This window comes from Myripristis murdjan, chromosome 20 (assembly GCF_902150065.1).
Source record: "Myripristis murdjan chromosome 20, fMyrMur1.1, whole genome shotgun sequence".
Classification (NCBI taxonomy): Eukaryota; Metazoa; Chordata; class Actinopteri; order Holocentriformes; family Holocentridae; genus Myripristis; species Myripristis murdjan.
The window spans coordinates 10,706,102-10,719,294 of NC_043999.1; the positions used below are offsets into that span (position 1 = coordinate 10,706,102).

A 13,193-nucleotide genomic window follows, 5' to 3' on the forward strand; every position below is an offset into this window, starting at 1 on the left:
TCAGAAAAGTACGTGGTAGATGTAAAACCACAAAGTATGTGCACAGCGTAGCTTTGATTTTAAAAGCGGCAGCCTAAAATGCCTATACAGTAAAACAGAGCACATTCCAAATGATCCTATTAGTCATTCTGAAATATGATAAATTTGACTTACTCCTTATTCAGAAATTCAGGGGCCATCGTTGGTCCTTAAGTCTGTAGATTTTCTCCCTGCCTAATCCCTCATTTGAAGTAAATAAAAGTAGTAGAGCTGTCATGGTCAGGTTGTTTTCCTCATCTACCTCGTGTGCTTTATAATTATTCATATGAAATGTGGTGCTGTTGATGGGCAACAGTCTTATTTTCTGCTTCAGTCAACAGTGCACATTTGTATTTCTAAATTGTGGAGCGCTTGTTATGTAAGGCAATTTTCTGCCTTCTTAAGAGCCGGATCTCCTGTGCATTAATAAGGGGCTAGGCTGAGCTGCTGGAGAGCTGAGGGCCTGCTCACGCTCTGAACCACACAACCAACAGCACAGCTACCAAAAAAAGGTCTGCCCCCACATTTACAGATATTTGAAACTTTTATCATCAAATAGTGAGTTTAAACAGGCATTATCTCGATAACAGGGGTGAGTAAGCTCAACACCCACGCACGCTGGTGCTTTTGCAATTTTACATGCAAACAAAGATAAATGTTTAAATTTAAACCACTATTTTGCCTCAGTCATTTTTAAAAATTATTGTAATGTAATTCAACAACCTGGGATAAATGACTAAATTACATTTTGCATGTTTTTTTTTTTTTTTTTTTTAAGAGTAGCGATCCTGATAAGCACAAACTAATTTGATAATCAAGGATTATGCACAGAATGCAAGTAGATATATGAACAATGTCACATTTTTAAGCAGCAAAAAATCCATACAGAACAATACACAAGTGCACGTTGAAGATTACCAGTGCTGCCAGGAAATACTTGGAAAATACATGGAAAAGACAAAAAGATAAAATGAAAATCTGATTAAAGCAAATTCTAGTCTCCTATTCCAATCCACTGATAAGACGGCTGATTCCTGAGAGATAGATAATGGACTCTTTCCTCAACTTAAGTGTTGCCAGTGTCATTGACAAGACACAGTATGAGCCATTGGGTTTACATTTAAGCATGTCATTTTAATTTTGATTTAATACCCTGTGGAATGACCGTGGCCTGTTTCACTAAATTGAACAGACGTGTAGCTGATCTGGAAAATCAATTAATCAGTGCGCGAGGCTCATTTAATACACATGTTAATATAATGGGAGAAACACCCACGGCCCATAAAAAAAAAGAGACATTCGGAGCAAAATTGGACAGAGGTGATTTTAACAGCGGTTGACATAAGTAAAAGTGCACTGCAGTGGAAAACAGTGACATGGGTGTCTGAAGGGGCCTCAGCTGGAGACAAAAGCAGTTGAGATGGGTTTGAGACTGGGGAGGACGAGAGAACGGGGGGAGGAGGAGGAGGGGAGAAGGGGAGGATGAGAAGGAGGGTGGAGAAGGAAGAGAGAGGAGAGATGGAGAGTGCAGACAGCCAGGCCTCTGAAAGGCCGTTGTGGTTGGCAGCCGCTGACCTTGGTGACGATGGGTTTTCACCAGAGGCTTCTAATGAAGGCTGATTGCCAGGGAATAGTGAGGGAGCCGAGGGGTAGAGAGTAGAGCAAGGGGGAGAAGAGAGAGGAGGAGAGAGTGAGAAGAGAGGGAGTGAGAAAAGGATAGAGGAGAGGCTCAGGTAATTGCAGCACTTGTGGGTCTGAGGCCCCGCGGTCCTGTGATGTCGGGGTGCAGTGGGGAAGAAGAGAGATGTCTGTGGACGTTTTGGTGGTAAATTGTGGAGCGCAGGGATAGGAGGCAGGCCCCTAGGCTGTAATTACCCCTGTGAGTGTGTGGATGGAGAGTGGACAGGCCCAGTGTGGGGTTCTGACAGCGACTGAGGAGACGACTGCGAAGGGGAGCGAAGCCAGACACACAGACAGACGGCGTGAGTCTTGATGCAGGAGGGAGAAAGGATGCCTCCATGTCCGCCAGGCCCTGAAACCAGCCAGCCAGTCACTGGACCAAGGTCAGAGGCTATTAGCGAACACACAACATGCCAGTGACAAGACAGCCATGACAACAACGGCGGAGAGACACGACGATCCAAGACTGCTACACAAGATGCTGCTGGTTATAAAAGAAAAAAAAAAAAAAAAAACTCCATCTTAACATGTCATTTCATCTCATATTCAGTCTTAGAACCTTGTTTTTCCTAAAACCGGTGAAAAAATCTGTCAGCACGATGGGACAATCCCAATTGTTTCCAGTGCCAATCAATTTGTTCCCAGAATTTTCTTGAGTAAGTGTCATTTTCCTTCTTTCAACATATTTACACTTGCTCCCAGAAACAATTCCTGAAACAATTGAAACTGCACTGGAAACAAGTGGGATTATCTCATCCCAATGGCATATTTATACACTTATTTTAAGAAAAACAAGATTTTATGAGACTAAATGACTTAGATGGAGAGTCAGATGGAGATTTTTTTTGCAGCAAGGTTGTTTGACAAAAGAGGCTCAAATAAAAGAGGCAATGAGAAGCAAAGTAGACAAAGACAATAAAATAAATGCTGCACAGTGACTAATTAGATCAGAGCTCCAGAGAGAGAGATGGTGGGGCTCCACTGGATGGCGCAGCGGGTCAGGGGGGTCTGGGCATACGGACTGGAATAAGAGAGTTGATAGGCTGGCCTAAGCTTCCCGCTGCCACGGATCAGTATGTACTGCCTCTCCTCTCCCTGCCTGGGCCGATGTAACTCACTGGAGTGGCAAATTACACCAGATCTACAGCTGTAGCCCGACATTATGATTAATTTGATCAGTAATTTCTCCTGTTTTTCATTTTAATCGCCGCGACCATTCTGCTGTGGCAGGTCTTTCAGATCTAATTAAGATCAATTCCGGTGTAACAGACTTGGCGAGCGCCTTTACCCCGTCAAATCCCTGAGCTCTCTGGGCGTGGAGAAAACCCGCAGCTCTAATCAATCAACTTCCAGCAAAATCCAGCGGGCTCCTGCAATCAGCCCATTAACACACTTAAGCAAATTTCATAATCTCTCCCGTCTATTTGTCATCACTGTGGTGGCTATTTGAGGCAGCCACAGGCCATGACTCACTGTACCCTGCATGGCAGGGACCAGAGAAAGGGGGGCAGAGAGGTAAATTCTCACTCCATACTGCCAAATTAGCTGCAGTAATCTGAGTTTAGACCAGTGGCTAAAAGGGACACATTCAGTTGTTGTGTATATTGTATGCTAATAGGGATATTAATGAGCCAATTAATGAATTTTGTCTCACAAATTAAAAACACTGAACGCTAAAAACTCTAGGGATGTAATGAATGCTCAGGATTTCTTCACTGTGAGTTTACCAAGAATATCACACACCTCCCATGAGAGGAGAATTACAATGGGACATTAATTGGAACATAATGAGTGTTTGTCTCTCTGTGGCTCCACACTGTATTTTCAACAAATAGCTGAATGGCTGAGTGCTCTTGCATGTCTGAATAATGAGAGACTGAAATAGGGGTGTTATCTGTCTAATAGTGATTGTATTATGGTAATTATGACTAGACTTTACTGCGTAGACCAGGTCCTCTGGGTAAAGCTCAGAAATACCTTCCCTGTCTTCAATTAAAGCACATGAAAAGGCCAATCATGTTCAATGGGGACATTTCTCATATATGTCTTGATGTGTGAGGGTCTTTGCTTAGGGAGTTGTATGTGGACTCTCTTTCTTCTATGGATTAACCAATGAGATGCTCAGTGATTCTGTGACTGAAAATCCAATCACTGGCCCACATAGTGAGGGTGCTGGGGGTGGAGGGAGGCGATGCTGGGGTCTAAATCCTATTGCAACCTTGGGCGGGTGCCGAGGCCACGGCCTGTCCTTGGGAGAACCCCTAACTGGGTGACATGGCCGCATACTCTTTGAAAACCCCAGCACTGACCCAGAGAAACTAAACCTTTTACATCTATCCTGCTTCTCCCATGCACACGCACGCACATACACACACACACACACACACACACACACACACACACACACACAAATACACACTCACACGAACACACACATAATCCTATTTGATGAGCCAATATCTTAATGATGCCTGATGTGGGCCCTTTGGCCCCCCTCAAGGGAGGTCTGTCCTCAGTCATCATAATCAGCCTTGCTGTTTCTTTTAGAAAAGACAATCTATATCAAGCTACGAGTCTCAGTCTGGTCCATGTGGGGAGCTTGTCTGAAAAAATCCTGCCTCTGCTGTGTTTCTGTGTTCACAGGAAGATATTCACAGATTCATAGAAATTTAACAAAGTAGTGGCTTCGTGGTAAATCACAAATTGATGAGCTAGAGAGTCTGCCCATGGCGTGTTTGATCAAAACTATTAAAGCAAGGCTTTTGTCCACCAGGCTTAATGTACGAATCTGTATGTTGGTCAGTAGCCCTTGTTCCCAAGTCTGGAGTGGACAGTGTGTTTGGTGTGAGGCAGCAGCTAGCCTTTGGAGGCCATTAAATCCAGAGGCTGTTTTTCCTGCTGAGTCTCACTAGGCCGTGACAGGGCCGGAGAGGGCTGCAAGGGGGAAACAAATAGCCCAACTCATCCTGGCCATAAAGAAGGTTGCACCACAACCCAATAAGGGTCTGACGCTGATGAATGTGACCAGGGACAGAGAGGCGACCCTGGCCAGTCTCCACCAGAAATGAAACCACAGGGATATAAAATAGGTTATTATCGTCACACAGTGACAGCCAGACGGACAGAAGGGGAGAGATGGATGGACAGACAAACTGACTAAAAAGGAGGTTGAGTAGGAAGAGCAGCAAAGATAAAGGGACTGATTACGGCTAGAAAGCACAAGGATAGATAACCTGGGATCCCTGCTGGAGCAGCTGCAGGAGGTTGTGAAGTGCAGCAGCGGCCTGACAAAGAGGTTTGATGTGCTTAAGCACGTCTTCCTGGATCGAGGCCTGGGAAATGAGATGCATATTCTAATAGCTCCACATAGACAGAGGAGCTGCCAGCCCTGATTCAAATACCACTACTTGATAAAGATCAAGTGCTGACAGAGAATCAAGTGCTGGGTCTACTGCTTAAGCATTGTGTTTTCTCAAGGTTGACCTGCCCTGCTACAAAATCATACCGTCATCAATGACACTATTGAAATACACACTCCATTTATTCACTTGCTTGCATAAAAATTTCTGAATAGCAATTATGCATCTCGTTTCCACTTTTGAGTTTTAATTTTCAAGTGGACGCTGTAAAGCGTCATGAGATAACTTTGTTGTGATTTGACGCAATATAAATGAAGATTGATTGATTGATTGATGAATTGTCGAGAAAAAATAATGCGCTTTGTAATGCGATTTCAGTTATTTCTGAGACACTTTCATTCAGGTAAAATTTCTTCTATGAAGTAAGAAAAACAAATAGGAGGACAATTATGCCTCTCAGTGTTTTCCAAATGGGTGATGTGCATAAAGCAAGAACATAGTCTTCATTGACAGAGAAAGGCAGCACAAAAATTAATAGTGTGTTAATAATATAATATGTTGGACTAAGTAAGACCTGAGGAAGAGACCTGAGGTATTTTTGGAGTGTCGCCTCTCTCTGTCTATAATGATCCAGTTAAGAAACCCAGAACACATCTTAGCAGGTGGACTCACCTGCAGAGGCATGGGCGGGGTGACGGGTGAAGGCAGGCTGCGGGCCGGCGACTGGCTGGGCCGGTGAGGCGGCGACTGCGGCTGCTGGCCGGAGGTGGAGGAGCAGGCAGAACCAGGGGAAGGGACGGAGGACTGCTGTTGGCTGGGCGGGGTCATGTGATGCTGGGATGGCAGCTGGTTCTGGGCGTGGGAGTGGGTTTGTTGGTGATGGTGTTGCTGCTGTTGTTGCTGTTGCTGTTGTTGCTGCTGCTGGTGGTGCTGCTGTATCTGCTGGAGCTGCTGCAGGTGCTGGAGCTGGGAGTTCAGTGATGAGGTAGCTGTTGAAGGACAAAGAACTGCTTTGACTCCTGGAAGCATGTACAGTTTTTACTTTATGCAATTGAATTATTTTTTAAACAGTCAACACTTGCAAAAAAAAATCCATCTGTCCAAGTAATGTAGTCTCCTACTGAATCTCAATATCTTGTTTTTCTTCAAACAAATGAAAAAATCTGCCAGTAGGATGAGATAATCCCAGTTTCTTCTGATGCAGTTTTATTTGTTTCAGGAATTAGAAATATGTTGACACAAGGCAGAATGAGGCAGATCAACCCACTAGTATCAATAAAAATGACACCTGATTCATGAAAATGGTGTAAACAAGTTGACAAGCATTGCAAAAAAGTGGGATTATTATTATCTCACTAGCACATTTTTCATTTATTTTAAGAAAAACATTTTTTTAAGTATACAGACTAGTTGACTTGGCAAGAGAAATTTTTTTGCAACACATTTTGTTTTCAATTTGCATTTAACCTGAGTCTACAGTGCAGTGAACTCAGATTCTGGAGCGTGAAAATATGTGTTGCTGCATGTCAACATGTTCAACCATGAAGCACTCATTACTTGAAGACTAGCACCTCAGAACAAATGCATAAACACATCGAGGTGTGGGATGTATGGGTGAAGTGTAGGATATAGATGTAAATTGCATGGTGCCACAACAAGGTCCTTGAGGACCTTAGCCTGTATGACAGAGTCAGTGAATTTAATTCAGCCAGCTGGAGGACAAAGCTATCAAGTTTGACTGATATAATTGCTCTCTCTGGAGCCAAAACTCTTCATTGTCACTTGGAGAATGTCAGAATCTCTGGTTTAATGGCTGACAATCTCATTGTAAAGAGACATCCATCTTGACTGGAAGACTTTGGAAATAAACCCATTAACTAATTGGATCCAATAATGGCATGCCATTAGAACCTCATTTCAAGATTTAAATGCTTATACATTTTTATGCACTTTTTAAAAACTGTGAACAGACACTCAGCCTGACAGGCTGCTGCCACACTAGTATGCAAACACTGCCATGGGCCTGCAGAGTATCCATCTAAAATGAATATATCTTATTTATTTTGAACAATGTTTGGGTGCAACTTTGTGCACTTCAACTTTAACTGTAATTTTCTGTGGCACTTCAGACAAAAGCGTTTGAATGCAGAATCCAGTAGCTCTTGTATCCTTTCCAACAGACATTTTGTGTGAATGTTCGGCACTCCATCCCTTGTAATCAGTCAAGAGAGAGCACAAAGGAATCAACACAAAACCAAATCATTTCCAAGAGTGTAAGACATAATACAACATGAGGAGATTCAAGCCAAAACACAATGTCCTCAGTGACCTTTACAACTCCTTAAATAAAAGAAACGACAAGCTGAGTTCCCATACTGAAAGGATGGATAGAAAGGATAGAAAAGTTCTTAGTATTTTTTTTTCTTTGAACTGAGTCCTAGCTGCATGTGGCCACATATTCAGAAAGCTCTTGACAGGCCAACTTCAGTCAAGCACTCTATAGAAAATCCTTAAAGAAACTGTATAAGAGCAAAAAAAATATGGCAACGTATAGTACACAGTGTCACAGCCAGGCCATGTTAAATAAAACGGTCTGCATTAAAAGAAGCCTACTGTATACAGTTCAACCACAGATGCTACTGACTTTCAGTTTTTATATAGAATATATTATTACTATTTTGTAGGACAATGCGGTCTGCGCTAGTGAAAACCCTCTATGATCTCCCATACAGATAAGCTGAGTTTGTGTTTCCCCTGCGATGTTACACAGCTTTGTACAGAGAGAGAAGTGATGAAACAGGTGACCATGATGATATCTCAAATGATTTTCTGTGGATTAAAAGATAACACAGGCTTGAACCTGACGACTAGACCTGTGTGCTTTTATCAGGCTGGATTTCATACAGTGGACTGCACTCTGGACAGAAATCCCCATTATGAAATTTTAACAAATTTACAAAAGTCTGAATTAATAATGAGAAAATAAATAAAAACAAATAAAATTTTAAAGTCAAATATATATGTTGCAGTATTTCCATTAGCTTCCCTTCCCTACCTCAAAAAATAACACAAAAATATCCAAGAGAAGCTTTAAATTATGTACTCATCGCTTCAAAATAATAATAAAAAAAACTGTCTACTTACATCTTCATCCATAAACAGAGATTTGACTCTGACTTTTCACGATGAAATGTACTAGGCCTATTGTACACCATGAGAATAACATATTTTAATTCTTAAACTCGGTGTTACATCTCCTTTTATACACATAACGTAACCTACAGTCTGTAAAGTACGAGGGGGGATTCGCAATGGGGATCACATATACAGTAAACTGTTAAAACAACTTCAAAAAAATGGACTGAATAACAATAGACTTCTGGTTCAAAAGAGTGTTTGGATGTCTATTGATAATGCAACCAAGCGATTGTGAAGAGAAGGGTAGACAAGCTTGTATACATACTGAATCAATGCACTTTAATAATTTAAGTATGGTTGTCTCATAAAAGATGAATAAAACATCAGGGCAGACAAGTCTTTGATTAGTGTGGTCACTAAGACTTCAGGACAGGCATAGATGAACATTTGATGAAGATCATCTCCCTCTTCCCTCGCTCTAAGTACAAGTGCAGAAGCACAGCAAAGAAAGCCAGTGTCTCTCGGCCAGTAAACAGTACACTTTTACATTTCTTCTACCTCCTGACACATTGACACCTCTCTCACACCCCACCATGAATTATATATCATCTGTGCTCACAAACGCCAAGAGTCCAATTCTCACTTGAAATGTTGGGGCAAGTTGTCTAGCAAGCCCCAAGCCCCTGACAGGACCAGCTCTTTTCCTTTGCAAGCGCACCACCAACGACAAAATGTTGGGCCCTATTTAAAGATGGAATAAAGAGGGAATGAAAGGGAAAAAAGAGGAGAGAATGAAAGAGATAAAATGAGATTTCTGTCAAAAAATTATCGAAACCAAGGGAAGATCAAAGACGATTGGAGAATTTCCTCCAGCACCAACCATTAGGCAGAGGAACAAGAGGCACAACAAAAGAATATGAGGCAAAAGAAAACAAATACAGAGGGAATATGGAAGAAGCCCCATGTGGCCTTATTATAAGGGCTACACCGCAGGTAACTATATTCTTTAACAGCAGTGCTTTATAAATTCTGTCATCTTGTTAAGACTGTCAGGACCACTGACCCTCCCTTCCCCTCTAACTGGGCAACTGGCATTTTGAAGCTCATTCTTTTAACCACAGCTGTCTGATTGCTTTGGTTGAGCACATAATCCAAACGGCCTGTCTCAGCTAATTGTTTGTGCTCCTTCCTCGAGCAGACACAGGGCCAAGGATGAGAGTGGGAGCTTCACTTATGATGGAGAGAGGGCAAAAGGGTGCCGGGATCCTATAGCGCTCATTATATCTTCCACTGTCTCTTTGTTGTGCTCCGTACTCACTAGTCCGCCGACTGCGACAAAGCAGCTCTCTCACTTAGTCATCATGCCCAAGGGGTATAAGAGCACGGTCCCAGCCTCGCTGTTGTCACAACTAGCCTGTGCTAATGTTGATAATGAGGAATGAGCCAAAGAATACAAATCCACACAGTTAAAAGATCACATGTAAGTTAAACTGAGGCACTTGGGGCATAATTCAGACATTAATAACAATAATTTTGGACTATGAAACAACAGCTCCGAGGTGTCTGAGGCCTCCAACGTCGGTGTTTTGAGAACAACCGAACCTGCCTGCTGTTTGTCGTCGAGGGCTTCCGCTTTACCACACCGCCACGGCAGAAATCAACCGTTATCTTCGGCTGTCCCGGCCCCGGCTTTTGATGTACTGAAGTGCGAAGCGAGACTGATTGTCAGAGGTCGTAAGGCTAGGTCAAAGCTGGCTCATTCGTCAGACAAATGCTATTTTTGTTTCCTGTGTGGTTGTGGAGTGAGGGGAAAAAGAAGCAGCCAGCTCTCTCATTACCAGCGCTATCTCAGTGGTCCCTGCCAACCCCCCTATTACAGCACTTTTCTCTCTGGGGCTGATTCTAGCTTGACTCCTTGTTTTTCTCTCAACGCACAACACCTACTTTTACAACTATCCCCTATGTGTTATATTGTACAATGTGTACGTACTGTACTCTGTGTGTGTGTGTGTGTGTGTGTGTGTGTGTGATAGTGTGCAGCTATAGTCACTGTAGAAGTCAAACTTTTTGCATGTTTGCCACATGGATGCCCCGCCTAAAAGAGATGTGTGTGGGACATGCAGGACAATACAACAGGTGCACAGCATGTGACCATGGGTGTGACATGAAAATACAGTATATACAGTAAATACAGTATATTGCAATTTGCTATATCAACATATATAATGTGTTTTAACTTTTGAAATTACGATATATATAATACATGTCTCCTTCAAATACACACAAATGATAAAGATGAGATACCCACTCTGATTCCATCATGCTCATCATAATAAAGACCTTAGAAAAGGCCTAGTCAAGGCCAATAAGAACAGCAGCTGAAGAGTAATGTTAATCACACCTACACAAAATGTGTCTGCTGCCTTTCAATCCATCACATTGCATGTATTCTATGTAGCTGAAGCAAAGAGTCCAAAGAGGGCAGAGAGGGCTTTTGCTGAAGGAAGCTGAAGTTGTTCAAGGGTAAAGACAAGAGGACTTGATAGTTTGCAACAAACCTTGATAAGTTTGAAATGATACCGAGTTCAGTAAGCAGAATTAAATGTGTGCGTTGCGGGTGCATTCCAAAATGCTTTATGTCCATTTTGAAAAAAAAAAAAGAAGAAAAACAAAATCTCCTCCCTGGAACCCATTAGACAATATTAGAAAAATAAAACTGATCATGTCCTCAAAAAATGTTCCCTGTTTTACTTGCATATTTTTTAAGATGACTCCTAACTTCAAATATGTTCAACTTTCACGTCTGCAGTCAATACGGAAGAGTTTTTTTAAATTATTATTATTATTATTATTATTATTATTTTATTCTACCCCGCAAAATGATAAGATTTCTCAATTTGGTACGAACCTCTTAATGTGTCTATGTATCGCATGATTTATTGAACATATGGTAATTGCTACTGAAGCTGATAAGTTTGCCAAAAGTTTTAGTAGGTTGTGGCGGCATATCAGCATCACCTCAAGTCATCTATTACTCAGTCTGTATTAGCACACAATTAAACTGAAAAAAACAAAACAAAACAAAACAAAAAAACAGAAAATCTTCTGCCATCGCTCTGCAGATCAGTGTTGAAATCAGCGGCTGCTGCTGTGCCGTCCTCTTGTCTTTGGCATCATTACGGAGAGTCGTAAATTAAGGTCTAATCAGGAACTGCAGAGGAGCCTGACAGGAGTTAATGAAAATGTCCAGTGTGACCCATCTTGTATTTTTAGGAACTGCTCTAGTCTAAACACAGCTGTCATTCCCTAACAAGAGAGTTGAGAGGGGACAAACAACATCCCTATTACTGCTCTGACTCACGTTCCACTATGGGAGTCCATAAACCACTGTCTCAATTGCCTTTTCAATGAGTCACACTGATAATTACTCCACTGGAGGTAAAGAGATTTAGCCTGTATGAGATCTGGTAATTATGAAGCTGGTCAAAGGAAGGTCATTTTTACTCTGCGGATTAGATTGGAGCTCTCACAGACTGATGAAGTGGATAACACGACTGTTTTCTTCCCTAATTTCTTTTCTGCATTGTTAACTTTTATCAGCGTTAGTCACTTCTGACAGTGATAACACAAACACATCGGCTCCAATATTAATCACTAATATTATCAAGTGCACAAAAACAAACACAAAAGTCAACACTGGCTTTCATGGGTCTCCTTAACACAGCTTAGCACACACGTTTGTTTTACTTTTTTCCCCGTGCCAATTGCGAATCATGTTAAGGGCATGGGAAATAGATTTTTGCTTTGACAAGAGCTGGCGAAAGCAGAGTGATACAAAAGAAAAAAAAAATCTGAATACTGAACTCCTGAATAAAAATGTTTCTCCCAGCCATTGCAGACAATATCAGTGTGCCAGTCTTGCTTCAGGAGGGGCTCACTGACTACAAAACCAAAAAAACACAAACAAACAAAAAAAAAAAGCAACATATAGGCAGTTAAGATTTGAGTGGAGTCGTGGAGCCATAGGATTTTAGAGTAAACCACATCGCTTGTAGGGATCCAGAGATAATGCTTTCACTTTGTGATGCAAGGCAATATCAAGCTGTGTTGTACAATTCTCACTCTAGGGGAAGTATTTCAAAGAATCAAATCCTCTCCATGGAGATGTTAGACATACAAGAAAATCCCTGTGTACTCGATAATGCTGCCCTTTTGGTGTTGCATACTCCAGTTTATTGATTTCCAAAGTGCAGTCTGGGGACCTCCAAAGGTTCTTGAGAGGTTTCCAGGGGGTCCCCAGCAGAATGAGGTGGTACAGTTTAATTCCACTATTATTTTGTTATTTCTAGGTAAGTCCAATGAGCGAATGCACGCCATAAAAATGACTTGTTTTGATAGCGGCTTCCCTTAACCCTCTGAAAAAGTAAAGTATGGACCAGTCAAGTCCAATCCTCTGCCACGGAGGACCAAAAGTCTGCAGGTTTTCGACCAAACCCACCTAACACGACACGAGCTGATTTGGTTGATGAGTTTCTCCCTTTTTCGTTGTGGGTGTGCAAATCGGTGAAATGAGCTGGTCAAGTGTTTGGGTGGAGGGAAAACCTGCAGACTCTTGGAACTCTGTGGCACATAATTGGACACCACTGTCAGTGGCGGTTATCCATTTCTCTTCTAAAAATAAAATAGATCTAAAAATAAATATCTTCTCAGATGGGGATCCCTAGCACAAAATCTTAAGTTTGCATGACATGAACTCCCATTACTTTCACTTCCCATGTGTCTTAAATGTGAATCCCAAACCTTAAGCTGCACTAGAAGGCCCAAATAAAAAAATTAAAAAAAATCTCTCACCACATTATGTCCAGCCCCAACATCAATTCAACAACAATTCAGAAATCAAATGTATAGCTATTCCAGGATATTTACTATGCAAAAAAAAAAAAAAAAAAAAATCAGGACCATTTGCTGTTTTCAGGGTAAAACTCAAGAGGCATGTCT

At 41.7% G+C, this 13,193-nt stretch overlaps 1 protein-coding gene across 1 annotated transcript in view; it reads right to left on the bottom strand.

Moving 5' to 3' along the window:
- Positions 1 to 13,193, bottom strand: part of pou6f2 (POU class 6 homeobox 2) — a 65,901-nt gene that overhangs the window by 23,076 nt on the left and 29,632 nt on the right. Inside the window, exon 4 of the mRNA XM_030079638.1 lies at positions 5,730 to 6,046. Within this exon, the coding sequence (XP_029935498.1) occupies positions 5,730 to 6,046 (317 nt within the window). The remainder of the gene's footprint in view (positions 1 to 5,729; positions 6,047 to 13,193) is intronic.